This window comes from Falco cherrug, chromosome 2 (genome assembly GCF_023634085.1).
Source record: "Falco cherrug isolate bFalChe1 chromosome 2, bFalChe1.pri, whole genome shotgun sequence".
NCBI lineage: Eukaryota > Metazoa > Chordata > Aves > Falconiformes > Falconidae > Falco > Falco cherrug.
In genome coordinates, this window is record NC_073698.1 from 90,563,862 (window position 1) to 90,581,913 (window position 18,052).

Genomic DNA, 18,052 nt, shown 5'->3' on the forward strand with positions numbered 1-18,052 from the left:
GATGATGGGTTTGATTAACTGCGTACTTCTTACCAGCCCTTCACTTGGCTTGATGTTTGTAAGCTGGATCACTTCAAGGTGGGCAGACTGGGAAACCAGCGGATCAGAAGAAAGTGAGATAATGTGATCACAGACACCGGAGAGAGTTTTACACTAGGAAAGAAAAAGGAAAATAAAATGTCTTAATAAGTATATCATTGTTAACTATTTGCATATCAATCTATAATTTAAACTGCTGCATTTTAAAAGTACATATTAAATCACATGGCTGAATCTACATGGCAGAGGGAATGAAGGAGGGGGAAAGGTCTCAATCAGCAGTACAATACAAAATCTGTTTTCTGTGATGATCCTGAACTGACACAGCATCAGACCAGGGAAGAACAAGAGGCAAATGCTTTTGCATCTCAGTAGAGAGAAAAATGGACTGCACAAAATGCTCTCATGCACTCTCAGGGTTAGGTGCCCTGCCTCTGACCTGTGCTCAGGCATACAGAGTGTGTGGTAAGCTCCAAGCCCCCCTAATTTGCCCCCAAATCTCACTAATTTCCATTGAATGTGCAGATGTTCAGCACAGATGAAAATCAGGCTCTCAATGATGGGTAACTCCCATTAACTCTGAAGTGTATTGTATACTAATAAAACATGCTAGTAGACTTTGGACTGTCTCTCATGTTCTACTGCTGCCAAGTATGATTTACTATTGCAGGCATGAAGATTACAATAAATAAACACTTCATGATGGGATAATTCTTAAACCTGTCATCCTTGGCAACCTCTCTGCAGCAAGACAGAAATAAAAAAGTTTCTAAACTGGCTTGGACTGTCAAATGGGTACTGTGTATCTCCTCACATCTTACTTCCTGAAAACCTCTTCTCGGAAGCCAGGAAGCTGTGATTTTTTTCCTATCATTCTCTCATATTTTTGTAAGCAAGTGATATTTGAGAGTTTCAATGTTTTCAGTGAAGTCCCCTTTCAGCAACTAAAACTGATTTCTTGGTTCAGGTTTCCAAATGCATGTTTTGCCAGCAAATTCAGGGACTCTTGAAATTCATGACATTCTTCTGGTCCCAAAACCATGGGTAGCTCCAATACCGAGTGAGAGCCAGCTTAACTGGTCTCAAATTCAAAAGATGAAAGCTAACCAGACTCCTCAACTGACTGAAACACAACTGTACACAACTGCTGCACCAACCACTCTTTCAAGATTGCAAAGAATACTTTTTAAAGTAAAAAATAACTGCAACAATGCTATGGAAAAGTAATATAAAACTGGGTATAACGTCCTTGCCAAATCACCATTCTAATTCCAAATGCCAAACTACAAATACCTTACAAAAAAAGGAAAGTAAAAAACTTCAGTGACAAAAGCAAAAAAGAAATCTAGTGACAGTGAAATCTTAATCCTGCTACAGACCATTACATTGGGATTTTCTTCTCTTTATTTACAAACAGTTGGAAGTTTAGGTTTGTATATAGATAGCTTATGTTATTGAAAAATAATGTTTCAGAATGAATAAACAAATCAGAATCAAATGGAAAATATAACAACATTTATATTACCAACATCACCTTCTTCCACAGAAAATATTCCCTTCAATCATAGACACACGCACACACACACTCACTACCCTTTCTGCTTTACCTGTATTTCATGCTGCAGAATCATTACTGAAAAAAGCAAGTCAAGAAATATATAAAATGGGGTTAAGAATCCTTTGTGCTTTACCTGATTTAGGAAGAAGTGAAAACGTGAACTTTATTGCAAGATTGGGGTTTCTTTATGTCTTTTTGGATACATGGAAATTGCTTTGAGCTGACATTTTAAAAAGGTAAAAATGATATAAAATTCCATAATAAAAATGAAAGCTTAGGTTTTCTATTTGATTGGGGTTTTTTTAATACAATGCTGGCATGTTATTTCTATTTTCATTTCTCTTGTAACTGCACTGACAATTACTGAAAAATTACTTTTAGAAAATTACAGAATGCTCAGCTCACCACATGCAAAGTGAGAAGACCTATGTTATAAATAATTCTCTGGTGATGAAAAGTGAATTTTTCATGTATCTTTAGACTTGTATTCACCCACCTATTCTTCCTACTAATTAATTCCAAAACTACTAAATTTATGGGGTCCTTAGCAGTTACAGAGAAACTTGTATTTACAACATACATACAACAATGTATGATTTTTTTGTCCAATTCCCAACTGTTGCATTGCAGACAGATTACAAAATGCACAGAAAAGGAGCGTTCCTACCACCTAACACAAGGTATGCCATTTCAAGATCACAGGTGTGGATCCTCCTTAAAAAAAAAGTCCTTGGCTGCCGTGACAGATGATGGGGAAAGGAGAGGAGTGAGGCAAGTCCAGGATTTAGCATTGAACAGAAGCCTAAGCTGACATGCATTAAATAGCTCCCTGGAGCAGCTGCTCTCACTCTGCCTCTCCGTGAGAGGAGTACAGACTGTCTATACAGTAAGTCTATGGAGATCAGCATTCCAATGTGGCTATATTGGTTGCAATTCGAAAACAAGGTGGTATGAATATTCCCCAGTAGGAGCTCTGAGAATACCGGATGCCAAAAATCACCAAGTTACTATGATAAAAAAATCTGCAATATGTTTCTATGCATTTCTAAAAGATTATTGTCTTTCGGGTCTTGCAGTTTTCTTTCCATCTTAGATACTCATACTGACATCCAACAGCACAATATGCCCAGTCTAAGCACAATATATGAGCCACAGCAAAGTCCCTAGAGAAGGCCATACGACTAGAGAACTCCCTTTTAGATTAAGGCTTCAAATTCTATGATGTTTCCAAAATGTAAACACTCATTCAAAATGTGGGGATGCATATATAACTGTCTTCCTAGAAAAATGATATTTGGGGCAAAACTCTGCTGCATTACTACAAATTTTTTCCTACTTGACGAGTACCCAGTTCTTACCAGGGAGAAGACAAAAGTTGAAGACAGAGAACTTTTAAAGCTCCATTACATTTTATCAGGTTGATTACCATATATTAGTAGCAGAGGTGACTAGAAATGGCAAAAGAAAACAGAAGGCACAGAAAAGCAAAAACATTCTTGAATTACTTCTCTCGGTTTCTGGCCAACAGAATCAAGTCTTTTTCTTCTAATAGAGCACTAGTGGACCTGAGCGATTCAGTAAGACAACATGACATGAACTAACCACATCCATAGTTTCTCAAGAAACAGTTACTCCAGATAATAAGACCTATCAATCACAACGTCATCTGCTTAGTAATTATGGAAGAGTCCTGTCATCAAACTTACTTCATTAATACATGTTTTGTTTTACTTGTGAAAACTGTCCTTTCCTTTGGAGGGGAAAGGATGTTTGCTGTAGGAGGATTTTGAATTCAAGACTCGCTGCTGTTGGATAGCTAACTGGCATATTCATGTTGCCTGGGCTTCCAAGGAATGACCAAGTACTTTGTTTTTTATTAAACTTCCATTTAATTTCAGAATGCTATGCATTTTATTTCAGTTTTCTTGTTCCAGCATAATTTCAAGATTTTGGGGAGAAAATTTATTTTAGAAGATGGGCGTGGATTCTGCCCAACCATCCAAAACTTTCAGCTGCTAATAGAAAATATCTAAAAACTCTTAGTTTTCCTCTGAAAGTGTAAGAAGACTGTTTGTGTTAGAATAGCCAGAGAATCAAACAAGCTTCCCTTAACTATTATAGATTTAAATAATTTTGGTTAAATACCCGTTGGTTAAAGACTTGGATTGTAAGTAGGACCAAGTGTCTATCAGGTTTGTGTGAAAGGTGAATTTTCATGAACTCTGAGCTTGCCCAGAGGCAGGACAGCAAGGGGCCCACTATTAACCAGCAGGTACCCTCTCCCAACTGCAAAGACAGGGTACACAAGCTCTCACTGGAAACACATCCAGAGGTTGACACAGGCAAAGTAATACAATTTTCCTTGCCTTTACTCTCAGAAGCATCTCATTCACAGTTTGTGGGTTGGATTTGTGTGTCTGTGTGCATCTGTGGAGGATGGGAGAAGGAGGAGGAGGGAAATTCAGCCTCAGGAACATATTGGAGCTTGGATTGTGTTGGGACATGTAGGGCACAGCTGTGTCAGCTTACAACAGAGTTTAACCAGTGGCTCTGAATGTAGTTACCAACCAGTTTCTGCCCAGATTACTGCTGTCGTCTTCAGTGGCCAAGGCTTTTTAATATACCAATCAGCATAAATCAGTACGCAGACAAAAGAGCCTTTTCACCAGGAACATGCCTCCTCCCCATTAGACCTCTTTACAGAAAAAGACCTTGGACCTATTCAGTGGATCAGGACCTTCCATGGGAAAGATGCTGCCACATGGCATAGGAATAACGTTAATTTAATAGAGGCAGCATGACGCTGTATTTAGAAAGTTCCCAAGTAAAAAACCTTTGACTTCTCCATGCTGCTCTTCCTCAACAGTTCACACTGTGGCTCATCAGGTTTGTTCCACATTCAGTCAAGCAACAACCCCGCCTAAAACTGAAGCTATGTTTGATGCTACTTTACTTCTAGCTTGACTAAATTTTCCTTAAGTTTCCCAGACTTCACCCGAGCTTTCACCTTGCCAAATGCAAAGCCAATTTGACAAATTATGTAGGTGTGAGAACTACAGGGGGGTTATTATTACATCACCATCATCATCATCATCATTATATTTAAATAATAATAAAGTTTTAACATTATTGTTTTATTTTATGGAAAGTAATGAGCTGACATAATATTTTGCATCTAGGCTACCCAATTAATTTGCTACTCATTTTTTACAACTTCTGCTACTCATTTTTTTCCTAACAATTTATGAACACATTATTTTTCAGCATAACTATTCAGCACAAGCTGTATCATAGACATCTATTTTAGTTTCACTAAAATCTGATAACAGTACAACTCACCTTTTCTTTCAAATGGTAGTTACCTTTTGTTACTTTTTAAAACTAGATTTCTGCTTATGAAAACACTGTTAACAAGACCAGGATCCTTTACCTTTTGTAACTGTTGATTCTCTGCTGCAATGCAGTACTAGCTACAGTAAGAGACACAGGAAGATGAGCACCCAATGTTCCTACAAAATCAGCAGGCATTAAGAATGCTTGGCCTTCCTCAAGCTGCACTCAGCTTTCAATGTGCAAGGTATCTCAACAAAGGAAAAGGATTTGGCCAGGCCGGAAAAAAAAAGTAAGTTGTAAAATATTAATTGAGAGAAATCAACAGATGATTACATTTTCTCCTTTTGTCACACAGTCCCTGTTCTCACTATAAGCCTTATGGCAATGACTTCGGTTCTCTTTTGGAGTAACTCATCACTGCACTTTAGTAATAAATTCTCTTCTCTATTCAGTGACAAACTTTGCACAGTCTTTATGTGCAAAACTAAATGATTCAAAGAAAGATGAAAAATATCACCACACAGCATCTAGTTGTTTGGTAGAAATTCAAGGGAAAACATTTCCTTTCAGTCAGTAGGCAACTAGTTTATGCCCCAGAGCATAAAGAATGAAAGCTAATACTTAGGTTCTGCCTGTATTTTTGGACTGTAGTGTACCAATTTCTAATAGATTTTTCACAGTTGATCCTTCTTTCAGTCAGAGGGATGAGGACTTAAAAGTGACTAAATTAGATTTGCATCTGTTCTGATAGTGGCTACTTCAATTTGCACTGTGAAAATGTCTGCCTTCTGCAGCAGCGTGGAAGTACTTTGGGACACAGCTAGCTTCAGAGGCCATGGACTTTCCTCAAACTGTACATCTGTTATCTGTTCAATTCAAGCAGCTCTAGGGTCACCAAGCATTTCGGGTCAAGCAAACAGACTTCTGTTTGTTCCTGTCCTTAATTTTACCCAGGCCAGTGACCAAGCTTAAATCTATCTCACCAAGTATCTGCAAACCTGAAGAATCCTGGCTTAAACACACTCCCAGGGCTGAGGGCAAGAAAAGCACCAGTCTCAGCTATCAGCTTTCACACACGTCATTTGAATGAGGGATGGGATGCCAGTAAGATACATGCATGTTCAAGGCTAAAAGTAAGAAAAAAAATGTCTTGGCAATGTTAAATTTAATCTGTTTGGAAAAAAAAAGCTCAGTTACAACTGACTAGACGAAGCAACTTGCTACATTTAGGATCAAGTATAACTAGTTATCTTAAGCCAAACCAAATAATTATTAATCAATTAATTTTAGTCCAAAACATTTGTTGTACTGTAGGGAATACATCAGTAACCCCAGCAATCTCAGAACCAGCTGGGCCTGGACTTGCATTTGTGTATATATGAAGTTTAAACAGTTAACTAAATCTTACTTTGGAAAGAGAGGCTTCTATTAGAGTGAAGTTTGCTGGACCCAACCGGCAAGGTATGACTCTTGAAAGGAAGAAGGTGGTAATTTTTTCTTTAGTAAAACTATAAAAAGGATACCTTTGACAATGCATTTTTAGTCCGTTATATAGTTCTATAACAAATATTACAATATAGTAGGCAGGAGTGAATTATTGTCACTGTGATTTCTGCAAGGCTCTTAGCAAAAAGAGAACATTCTGATCCATTACTTGTTCCTTTCTTTTTCAACTCAGTAGCTCTTTTTTAATTTAAATAGCTCATTTGTTTTTCAAAATCTTCTGAACATTAACTTCACTCTGCAGTTCTACTTTCTATGGTTTTCCAACTCAATAAAACGGTATTTTTTTTGTAGAAAAAGCTGCATAATTTTAAGAAAGTGAAATTTCTTAGGAAAACATTCTCTTTTTTTATAGAAATAAACTAAAAAAAACATTCAAATTAACACTTATTATTAATCTGACTGGAGCCCAGCTTTTGCTTTCTATAATTAGTCATTCTTGCTCTGCTCTCTTTATTAATCTACTTCTTCACATGGATTAATCTGAACTAGATATTTCCATCATATATAGCCTTGAACAGCTATATGAAATCAATGAATTATTCTTCAAAGATTTTTAAGCTCCATTCAGAATTTCATAACAATTAACTCATAACTCCCCAAAATAAGCAGAACTGATACCTTTTCGAGCTGAGCCATTTTCCATACATTTTATCAACTCAAGTTAAATCAATATAAAGATTCTAAATATAAACTAGCAAGAGTGTACTAGTTTCCAGTTTTGAAGCAAACACCACACTATGACTTATGCTTTCATATTTAGGCCCAAACCTGTTCTTCTCAAGTTAATACTTTTTATTGCCATCTATTTCTATTGGTATTATTTTCTGGTGATATTTACTTTCTGTTTATATTAATAAATAATTGGAATTATTATTATTTATTTAATTATTTATTACATTGCTTACTGAGCAAAAGGTAGCCTGGAAAAAACATACTGAGAAATGAAGTGGCAGAAATATAAAGCATTTCTCTGTATTCATGAATATTTCCAAAGCACTGACATTTTAATGAGCAAAAACCAACCCATGTGATTTTATGTTTCTTTATTCCACAGAAACCAAGTGTTTCTGTGAATGAATTCACAGCTAAAAAACCTTTAAGAAATATAGTTGTCCTTAAAATAGTTGTTTGAACACACCTGTAATTCTAGGGCATAAAATTACAGAAGAGACATTTTTTCCCAGACGTACTTTGCACCTCCATTTAGAAAAAATAAACAAGTTGAAGTACGTAATTTCTTCTTAAAACTTAATCAGTTTTCCATAAGATCTTTTTACTTTAGATACATATTTTGTATTTAGTTGCATACACAGAGTAGTTTACTACTTAACCTAATCTTGTGAGTGACAGTCAAAATGCTTTTATATAGCATTTGGAAGTCAAATTGCTTAGAGAAAAAAAATATTTTTTTCTGGAATATAGGGTGAAGCTATACAGTTCTGTCTCCACAGAACACCATTCCTTAAACATATTAGCTATATCTAAAAAGTGATATCTAAAAGATGTTAGTGAATACTAACATCTGAGTAAGTTTATTCACATTAAGAGATACTAGCTATGGACAAGGTGATTCAGCAGTCTCTCTGTATGAACATTCACACTGCCATCACTAAAAGAAAAAGGGCATTCATTTGCTTTTCAAAAGAAACATCTGCCATTAGAATATAAGCACATTAACTATTTTCTGGCCCTACCTAATTAAAGCAAACCAACCAGTCATTTAATTGGGGATCTTGCCTTTGGTGAAGGATGTTGCTTACTCCACCATGCTTTAGAGGAAAGCATGAAGACTCAGCAATGGGTTAATTTTTGAGCTATCTACATATGCACTTCAATAGTACCAGAGTGATCTCATATCCCCCCGCACCTGTGCTCACACACCCTCTCGCCATCCCTATTTGCCACAAAGCTTACTTCGTGCCATGCACAGAAGATAGATAGGTGCTTACAGAGCTCCAGCCCCTGAACCATGGCACAGGAATCCAAAAATAACACTTTGAGCAATGAACCAGAACACAGGTTCAACCTAAAGTAAACCACTGGACCAATAGGTAATGTGGACAAAAATCAACTACTCTGATCCAATGATCTGCTCCTAAGATGGTAAATTTCTTGGTATCCTAAAGAACAGAAGTACATAATGGTAATTTAATTTGTATACATTTCTGTAGCTGTAGTTCTTTTTTACTTATGTAAGAAGGATCTCTTAAAATTTGACTTCAATCCTTAGTGGGAACAATACCTTGCAACAAGGATTTCCTTGACTAAGTGCACGAATTGCTAATTGGTTATAAGTCATTGCCTTTCACTTTCATAAAGAACCTTGTTTCCTTGTGTCATGAAGAGAACGTGGTATGTGAAATCATACGTGGTGACCCCAGAGTTTTGAATTCAATTTTCTTTCTAAGTCATCCCAGCAAACAGCTTTATGTTGGTTTCTGATCGTTCGAAGGCAGCAGGATGAGATATTGGCCAGACACCACTTCTGTTACCTCCAGGAATTTGCATGGTTTGCAGATGAGAAATGTACTCAGAAAGCAGACTTGCAATAGCTTGAACTTTGAATTTAAGAAGAGAGGTTTTAATTTCTCTATACATAATATATGTGTACATGTCCTCCCCAGTTTTTCCTAGTTCTCCCAGCACTTCTCATTCAAGATTCTTTCTGTGCCTTTACCAACACTTACTACTATTCTTTTTACATCGGAGAGCCTTCTTTTTAACATTCACCTCTGAATTTACTGGATGCACAGTCTATAACAGGAGACTTAAATTCTTAATTCCCCTCTAGAACATCTTTAATCTAGTTTGTAATCATGCACTGAGATATTGTTATCTCATAAGGTATCTAACCTCCTCTCTTCTCTGACACTGGCATGAAAATACCATGCACTCTCTCAAGATTTTGACATCAGTAGGCTTTTCCCCTCTTTTTTTAATCTATCTGTTAAGAGTGCTCCTCCCCAAATTGTCAGATGGGCTAAAGCCACAACGTCTTTTTCTGTCTTCCAAGGAGAGGGGTTAGAGGGAATTGTGACTGCTTCAGTTTCAATTCTGTCATCAAATTTTTTAGCTGCACGTGTAAAATACTCCCCTTCAAATTCAAAATGTGATTGCAAATCCCACCTTTTAATCATTCAGTCACAGATTTACCTCTTTTCTTGACTGCTTTTGGTCAGCTTTTGCCCCATGCAATCCCATCCATCGGCTGAAATGCAACATGGTCAGAAATGAATCAAGTTTAATCCTAGGCTTCAGTAAAACATTCAGCGCTCTGTTCATGTTTCCTTGCAAATTTGAGCACTAATTGTAGAAGCTAATTAAGGTCTCCACAGTAATGCACATGTCCACCTGTCACCACAATGAAGTTACTGTGGATTAAAGAAATAAGCCTATGTAAGTCTGAATGATGTAAGATAACGTAACTTTTAGAAACCTGTCTCAAATGTGTGCACTCACGTATCTTAAATGAATCCCTCCCAGTTTCCTCAAAATTTTCTGTTGAAGACTATATTAACTGGTGCTTCATGATTTCTAAACACTGCCAGCTACCTTTACAATCCTTTTCCTAAAAGACATATACTGTATACAGTAGATGTTGGAACTCTTGGCTCTTACAGCAGAAAACAAGAATGTAGTGAAAACCAGGCTATGTATAATCATTTCAAACTTGCAGCACTTCAACTTTTGCCAAGATTATGCAATTAAAAACTTCATTACTTAAATACTTGCAGAGATCAGCCTAGCAAAGATGATGATGTCAGCCTCACTAAAATTGTTAATTCTTTGTGTCCCACAGGGGAAAAATACTAGTGAAACTTAAAAATACAAGGACATATTTTATTCCACATCACTGTGAAACCAAAGCATCAAAAGCTTATGAAATTCAGCTTGCCAAGCACTCAATATAGGAGTGCTGGGAAAAGGAAAAAAACCCAAATAAACAAAACAACGTATAGCAAAATTTACTGGGAAGCTCACATTTTGAAATAAAGAAATGGAGTATTTTCTTGCTTAAGCTCCAGTAATAAGAATCTTAAGATATCAAAACCTGCCTAAATGTAAAATACAGTGAATAAATTAAACCAGTTTATTACTCACTCTTAGGAATAGCATCTTCATATCTAACTTTCAGAAACAAGCTATGGGTCAACTTAATACTTAACGAAGTAAGCCACAACATGAAATGCAATTTAATATCTAAAACCTAGGTGCAGTTTTCAGACAAAGTTTATTCAAGCTGTTGACTCTCCAACACAGTAGTTGTATCAGCCTTTCAAACTCATCCTGTGTTCTGATGACCTGATGACTTTCACCTGCTTTATTTATTATCAATAGCACTACAGATCCTGAGAATGGACCATTGTATTTATGCTGAGAATTAAAAAGAATTGCATTAATTTTCCTATCACTAGACTAGTTCCATACTGCTATGAGGAATGAAGCTGTATAAATGAAGCTGTATCACTGACTTAAATATATATGATTTTACAGAAGCCTAGCAACCAGCTCTCTCTCTCTCTCTCAAAAAAAGCCATTTTTCAAAATCATTCTTCTGACCATGATTTACAAATAACAGATGGGCCTGAGCCAGACAAACGCAAGCCTTTGCAAAGTTCCTGGCTCCTCACGTGTCAAGTTCAGCTTTTGTAATGTCATTACCTATTCACAAGTAGTTCCATACGTTCACTCAGTCACACCGAGACTAGCTCATTATCACACTGGCACTGCACAGAAAAAGCAGAAAACATGCAGCACTATAATTCTATGTAGTCTATAGACTACAGATTAACAGATTAATTAACAGATTAATTAATTAACAGATATCCAAACACTACTCACCACATGAAGAATTTTATTCTCTGTTTCATATACAGTGCAATCCTGAAAAAGTAAAGCAGAAAAGGCAGGTTAAATTGATCTAATCATTCGCCCTTTCTAGATTTATCCTTAAAAGGAATTAAACTGAATTGAAAAGTCTTCAGGGTGAAACAAAAGATTTCAAAAGGAACGGAAAGATTCATGTAACCGAAGTGTGAAGTCACCACAGAAAGGAAATACTGGTAAAGGTTTGAATCTATTTACTACTTCTTGTTGCTTCTTTTCCTGAAACAGATAATGATCTTCCTCAACTTTACACCCTTTTGGCACATACCAGCTAGTCACATGTACACCAGACAAGTGGCTTCAACCAACAGTCCCAGACCACTGACAAAAATTACCCGCTTTTAGTGGTAACACTGAAAGACAGAGGTGCCAGCAGTAGTCTGAAGTAACTATGAAAGATAACTGGGGGGCACAATTCCTGCTGAGCTGAGCTGAACTGGCATGTTTGTACACCCTGCCACAGAAGAGAAGGAAAACCCTGGCAGGCAAAAGAAGAGAAAAAGGAACCACTAGTTGTTTATAACACTCCATGCAATGGGAGGGAAGACAAACACAGAATACAAAACGCACAAGAAACTTGAGTTGGACCATCTTATTACATACAGTCTGTGGGGGACTGCACACACATTGTTGTCACCTTATGAAGCCTGTGAGGCGATTTCCACAAGCAAGGCTAACAGATGGGAGGCTGAGAGCTGTGAAAGTTTTTCTGACAGGTCAAAATCTCAGCGGATATAGTGGCATGGGATTAGTAAGGCATAAAGCACATGAAACACAACTAACACTGGCGAAATAACCACTTTTCTAAGTTCATCAGACGCTGTAGCTTCATGGGAGTTAGCGTAAGCTCTGTTTAGAATGGACTTTATAGCCCACCTAATAACCCACATGAAAAATGTGACCAAGTTTCATGTTTTAAGTCTGATTTTTAAATCAGTTTATCCTGTTAGAAAACCAACTTTATTATATGCAACCATTTAAAAAAACCTAACTTCTAATCCATGAAAGGCTTCTAGTGTTACTCAGGCAAGAAAAGCCAATGTGTTCTTAAGCTTTATATAAAGCAACCTATGCAGAAGCAGCAGGTTGATCATGTATTTTCCTAATAACAGCTGTTGGCATTCAGGAAACATTTGCCAGTAAGTATAGCTGGAAAGCAAATCTAACATGCTTAATTATATGCAGACATCAATGAAGTATTTGCAATCTCAGTAGCAAAACACACATTTCATTGCTTTATGTGGGAAGGCATGTAACATTTTCAATCTGGATACATCTATGTTCTACATGGTTTCTTATGAATCATTTTGCAAAAATAGCAGGAAGTGATTGTAATGTTCATATTGAAGGGAAAAAAAAGTGCTTTTAAGCAGACATAATTATTTAATTGGTAATAGGAAGACTTTACTATAAGTTTAAACATTCAGTTTAAAAAGGATACTGTTTTGAGAAGTCTCACTACTAAGGGAGGAAGGATTCTGGGTTCTTAGATGCTGTAGAGGTTCATTACAACCAAGAAACCAGTGAATAACAGAGAAACACTGTTACATCCTTGAAATTAAACTCTTTCACAAAATCATGATGAAAGCTAAAGAAGTATGCTCATTCCTGACAAGCCAAGAGTGTATATATATAAAAGAATAATTTCTGAAGCTACAAAAGACAGTAAAGCAAGTGGAAAACTTCTCAGGCATCCAGTCTATGTATAGAGGCAGGTGGCCTCCCTCTTAAAATTCTCTCCTCAACACACAATTCCCTATCAATCCATGGGCTGGGAAGAGGAATTGCTAAATGAGTTCATCACACAGCAGACAGCTGATCGTTGATGCTACATCTTCATATTCAGGCAAGAGAAAAATTAACAGTTCAATAACCCATAAAAGACATAAGAACTGAATGAGAGTAAACACAATGCTTAAGTAAAAAAACAATTCCCAAATACACTTTTTCCATACATGAATAACAGCCAAGTAAACATAATTCAAGCATGAACTCAGGGAAGCGTGCAGGAATGCAAAGATCCATAGGCATAGCCCAGAGTAGCCCTGAAGTCTAGGATTCAAATAAACCTAGGAAAGGTCACCAAGCTGATCCCTGCATCACAGCAAGCTCATTTTAACTTCCTGCGGCCACCCCTAGAGAATGAGGGCTGAGACTGCTTCTGAATGATCCCAAAAGCAAAACCTACATGTCTACATGTCACTTTCATAGTGAACAGTGTATTTCCCCTTAGACCTTGTAAGTCACTCCATTGCTTTGTGCTTTGTCTTTAAGCAAGTGCTGAGGATAGCTGTGCCCACACTCCTCAAACATCCTTTAGGTAGACCGATAAACTGAATGCTTATTACTGGGGGCCTTTACCATTTACAATCATTGCTTTTTCATACCCATTTCATTTCAACTAAAAGAGCCTAAAGCACTTGAGAACTATAAAAGGAGTCGCTAACTATGCAATTAGAAATAAATTTGTATGCCTAATAGCACACCACCCACAGCTGGAGAACATCTCTTCCTCCCATACCTAGGCTACAAGCCCATATCTTATTCCTGAAAGATCTTCTTAAATATCTGTTTAACCACAGCATCAAAACATTGCAATTAAGTAATAAACAGATCATATGCAAGTTTAACATCAACTTTTTTCTACTTTAGAAAAGCAGGATCACAGAAAAAAATCTGCAACCAAGCTTTACTCCTACACAAGCTAATAATTTGCTATTCACTTGGAGAAACAATACTGTCATTATCCCTGAACTAAAATACACAGATATAGCAAGGAAGAGATATTTTTTCTACCTGCTTATTCTCTGAGCTTCACACATATATCCACTGACTTACTATAAACAAAACTATATGGTCTTCATCTAAATGATCAACCAAAACAGCTGAAACAAAATAAGGTGGTCTTCTAAATGTGCATTATTTTCTAAAAGATTAAGAACAGAGATTGCTAATAAAGCAACAAAAGCAGTTCTGTGTTACTTGATAGTTCCTGAAGATGTAGTCAAATACTGGCCATTGGCAGGTTCCAGAGAGGAAAATGGGAAAGTACCATCCACAAAGAAAGAGAAATAGGAGGGGAATAAGGTGGAACAACTTAATTACTAATATCAGATTTTCATGGTCACTCTTTCCAGCTCTGCCTCATGCATGAAAAATGACAAAAGTGACCTTTGTAGAGGCAGCTGGAACTAGGCTAAGATCCTATAAAAAGGGAAACATGAGGTCCAAAAAAGGAAGAAAAAGGGAAAAAATGCAGTAAGGGACGAAGGTAAGAACAACAAGAACAAACCACAACAATCAGGGATAGGGTTCTTCTGCGCTTGCAATCCCAGTATAATTTTAAAATCTAGTTTTAAGACTAGCAAGACCTATGCTACTCTGCAACTGAAAGGCATCACTTACATTTCTTCTGGAACTTCTGACCTTCATAACCCCAATTCTGCATTATTTCTACAAAGATTACAAGTTTTATTGGTGAAGATCCTATCACGATGTCGTAAGTCGTAATTACTAAATAAATTTAAATTAAATCCAATGAATTAGACAGCACTGGCTGGTGACAATGTTGCAAAATGTACACATCTCACCCTACCCTGCCCCAGACATCGTTACAACAATTCACACATGAGGCAACATATATAGAATACAAATATTTGTGGACTTTATTTTTCAAAAGCAATGTCTACGATGCTTTGTTTTTCCATTTTATTTTCTTCCCCCCTCACTATTGTTGCCTTCTTTTTAAACATTTGTCTTAGTATATCACAGAAGTGGGGAATGTGGTCAGCTAATTACACCAGAACTTTTCTTACTCTTTAGTCCTTTTCTTTGAACCTCAGTTGCTTAAATCTCAACTCAAATTGTGAAGTACTGAGATCTGGAAGACCTCCAAACTCATCCTACTGCTCACATAGCCCACATGGAAGAAATGTTCATGCAGTTCTCCACCACCATAAATATGGGATAATATTCAGCAGAAAATACTTCTATTTTTGCGTATCTGGTTTACAAGTCTAAGTTGGCAACCTGTCAAATTACCTATTGCAATTACCTGTCAAACACTTCTCCTCTCAGCGTACTTGCAGGCTATAATCTTGAAACCGTTGTTACTACTACTATATTATTATTCACAGATTTGCAACATATTCTAGGCAGCCACTGCACTGCACTCTTCTTGGCACTCATAAGTTACTGTCAACTCCATGACTTAACTTCAGTACAAAGTTATGATAGCTCAAAAAATAAAATATATATGTACTAATAGTCAAGGGATACAAAAAGAGATAATTGTAGAAATTTGTTTATTAATTCTTGCAGCAACAAATCACCAACCATTTCAGTATTTTTAGTAATCCTTAGATCAGAGGGCTCAAGAGATGGCGTGGACTTCTTTCACTGTATTTTCTTGTTCAGCAGAATCCCTTACTTCCTCATGTATATTTAGTCATCCTAATTTATTTCTTCCTCTAAGGCAAGGAAATTTCCTAAGCAGAACTGATACAGAAGCAGATTACACGACTGTCAAGAACAAAAACCAGATCTCCGGATTCTCGTATAACATATTAGCTCAAATATGTCCTTCGTGAATTTGTATAATAGCAGTTTTGCTCAAAAGCAGGCTGTATGGTGCTGCAGATGTGGAGTCAACTGGAGAAACTTGCAAAGAACAAGAGTTTGCCATGAGAGCATTTGTTCTCCAGGCAGCTTTCAAGCTGCTTCTAGTGGATCTTCTTCACTGTCTTTTTCATTTGTTTTCCTCTACAGTCCAAATGAATTTACATGAAGGCAATTTACATGTGTGTGTTTGTGTATATTGCAATGGTTTAACTAGTGTTTTGCTGAGAAAATGTAGGCCAGGTTAGGAACACCATGTTAAAAGCGGTGGTGAAATTGCCTGGGAAGTGCATCTTTCATGAGCAATCCCACACATCTTCCATGCCTAGTTTTAAGAGGGCAACAGCTAGATTTTATGTACTGCTCAAAAACAGATGTCTGATAGAATTGCTGTCACCATTATTTTGAAGTTACAGAAAATGTAATAAAGTATGTAACTCCAGTTCTCTATTTGTAACAAAAATAATGAATTACATGATTGCTAAAAGAGGGTTCAGACTCTCATACTTTGCCAAACCTCTGGCATAAAATCTCTCTTAGGCAATGTAGCCATTGGTTGGAATTAAGCCAAGCCATCCTTTAAATCCCTTTGCTTCTCAAATTGATTAAAACTGTAACTGAATCCTTTAATACCAGTATATGTCAAATGGACAGTCTGTCGGTCTTGCTACTTAGCAACAATAAAAAATAATTAACTTGAGAATGCTTAGATCATAACTTCCAGTCCCCCTGGCCTCCACACTGCACCATCAAAACTAAGCTGCTCTGGCTTCAAGGAGCCCGTTCTGATCCTCTTCAAGTGTCACTAGCTCTAGGGAATTTATGCCATTGGCTCTAGAAAGGCTCGTTTGGTTTGAATTCTGCCCAATTCAGCTATGGCAAGAAAGCCACAAGACTGAGGTTTGCTGGAGTCGTCACTGAAGATTCTTAGAAAAGTTCTCAACAAAAATGACAAAGCCTAAAGCTTTGCCAATACATAAAGAAGGCAAAAGTTTCCTAGCTTTCATAGTACCTTCATTTATTACTACCCTTCATTGCTTTTCTCAGACCAAGACAATGGTACATACTTTCCAAAGAGGTGTAAGATAGGTTAGGTTAATTTAGCTTTTTTCTACTTATAAAATGTATGGAAAATATATCTAATACAACTGATGGTAGGATTAAGCAGTAATAACTTAGAAACAATAAACCTGATTGATATAATATAGGCTATAGCAAAATACTGTGTTCTGTAGAGCATGACAACTAGAAAACTGAGGCACATTGGGGAACTTTGCTCAGACTGTGATTTACAGGTATGCCTGGATAATTACTGGAATAACACAATACAAATTGCCAGATATACAGTTCTGTTTAAGCCCCTCCTCTCCAACCCTCCTTCACATAAACAAGAAACAAAAAACTCTTAAATACCCACAAAGATACAGAAGTTGACAAGCTAACATTCTCCACTGGCAACAGGCAAAGATTATTATGCAAAATTAAGAGCATGACACAGGCAGAGATTCCCTGAGATGCTTTGCCACATCATAGATTTTAAGAGGTCTAGCAGGACTTTGGACACAAAAGGTGTGGGCCTTGGGGACACTGACAATTACAAATGTTTGGAATAGAGAGAGGGGAAAGGAAATAGCTTTTTCCTGTCTCATTACCTAAAATGCAATAGCAAGCTCCTTTTAAACTATGTAACAGCACAGTGCCTGCACAGGTAACCTTTGGCTGCTGCCATACAAAATGAATTTTAAAAATTACAGTCTTCGTTAAAAACTAATACATTATTTCTAAGTGGACATCACAAAATACATGCTTTCCCTGACTTTCTTCCCACTGAGCTGCTCCAAAAGTCTTCTGTCATGGCTATCCCTCCTCCTTCTGACTGCCACAGTCCCAGTGATCTCTGTCCTCAACTCTCCCCTTTTCTGCAATCCCTTCCCTACTGCTCAGCAGCCTCCTAAAACCATGCTGCTTTAATTATCATCTCTGTGCAGATGAGTCACAGAGCTCTCATCCCTTCTGTTCACATTCGCAGTTCAGAATCTCCTTCTGGATATTTGCCACCAGCCCTAACACAGTATGCTGAAAAGCTGAAATCACGTTTCTTCCTAAGCCCTC

At 37.0% G+C, this 18,052-nt stretch overlaps 1 protein-coding gene across 5 annotated transcripts in view; it reads right to left on the minus strand.

Moving 5' to 3' along the window:
* The window catches only part of CNKSR2 (connector enhancer of kinase suppressor of Ras 2), a 220,769-nt gene that overhangs the window by 130,994 nt on the left and 71,723 nt on the right, over positions 1-18,052 (minus strand). For all 5 annotated transcript variants that reach the window (XM_055703082.1, XM_055703081.1, XM_055703079.1 and 2 more), the window contains exons 5-6: positions 11,279-11,320; positions 34-153 (exon numbers count right to left, since the gene is read on the minus strand). In XM_055703082.1, the coding sequence (XP_055559057.1) occupies positions 34-153; positions 11,279-11,320 (162 nt within the window). The remainder of the gene's footprint in view (positions 1-33; positions 154-11,278; positions 11,321-18,052) is intronic.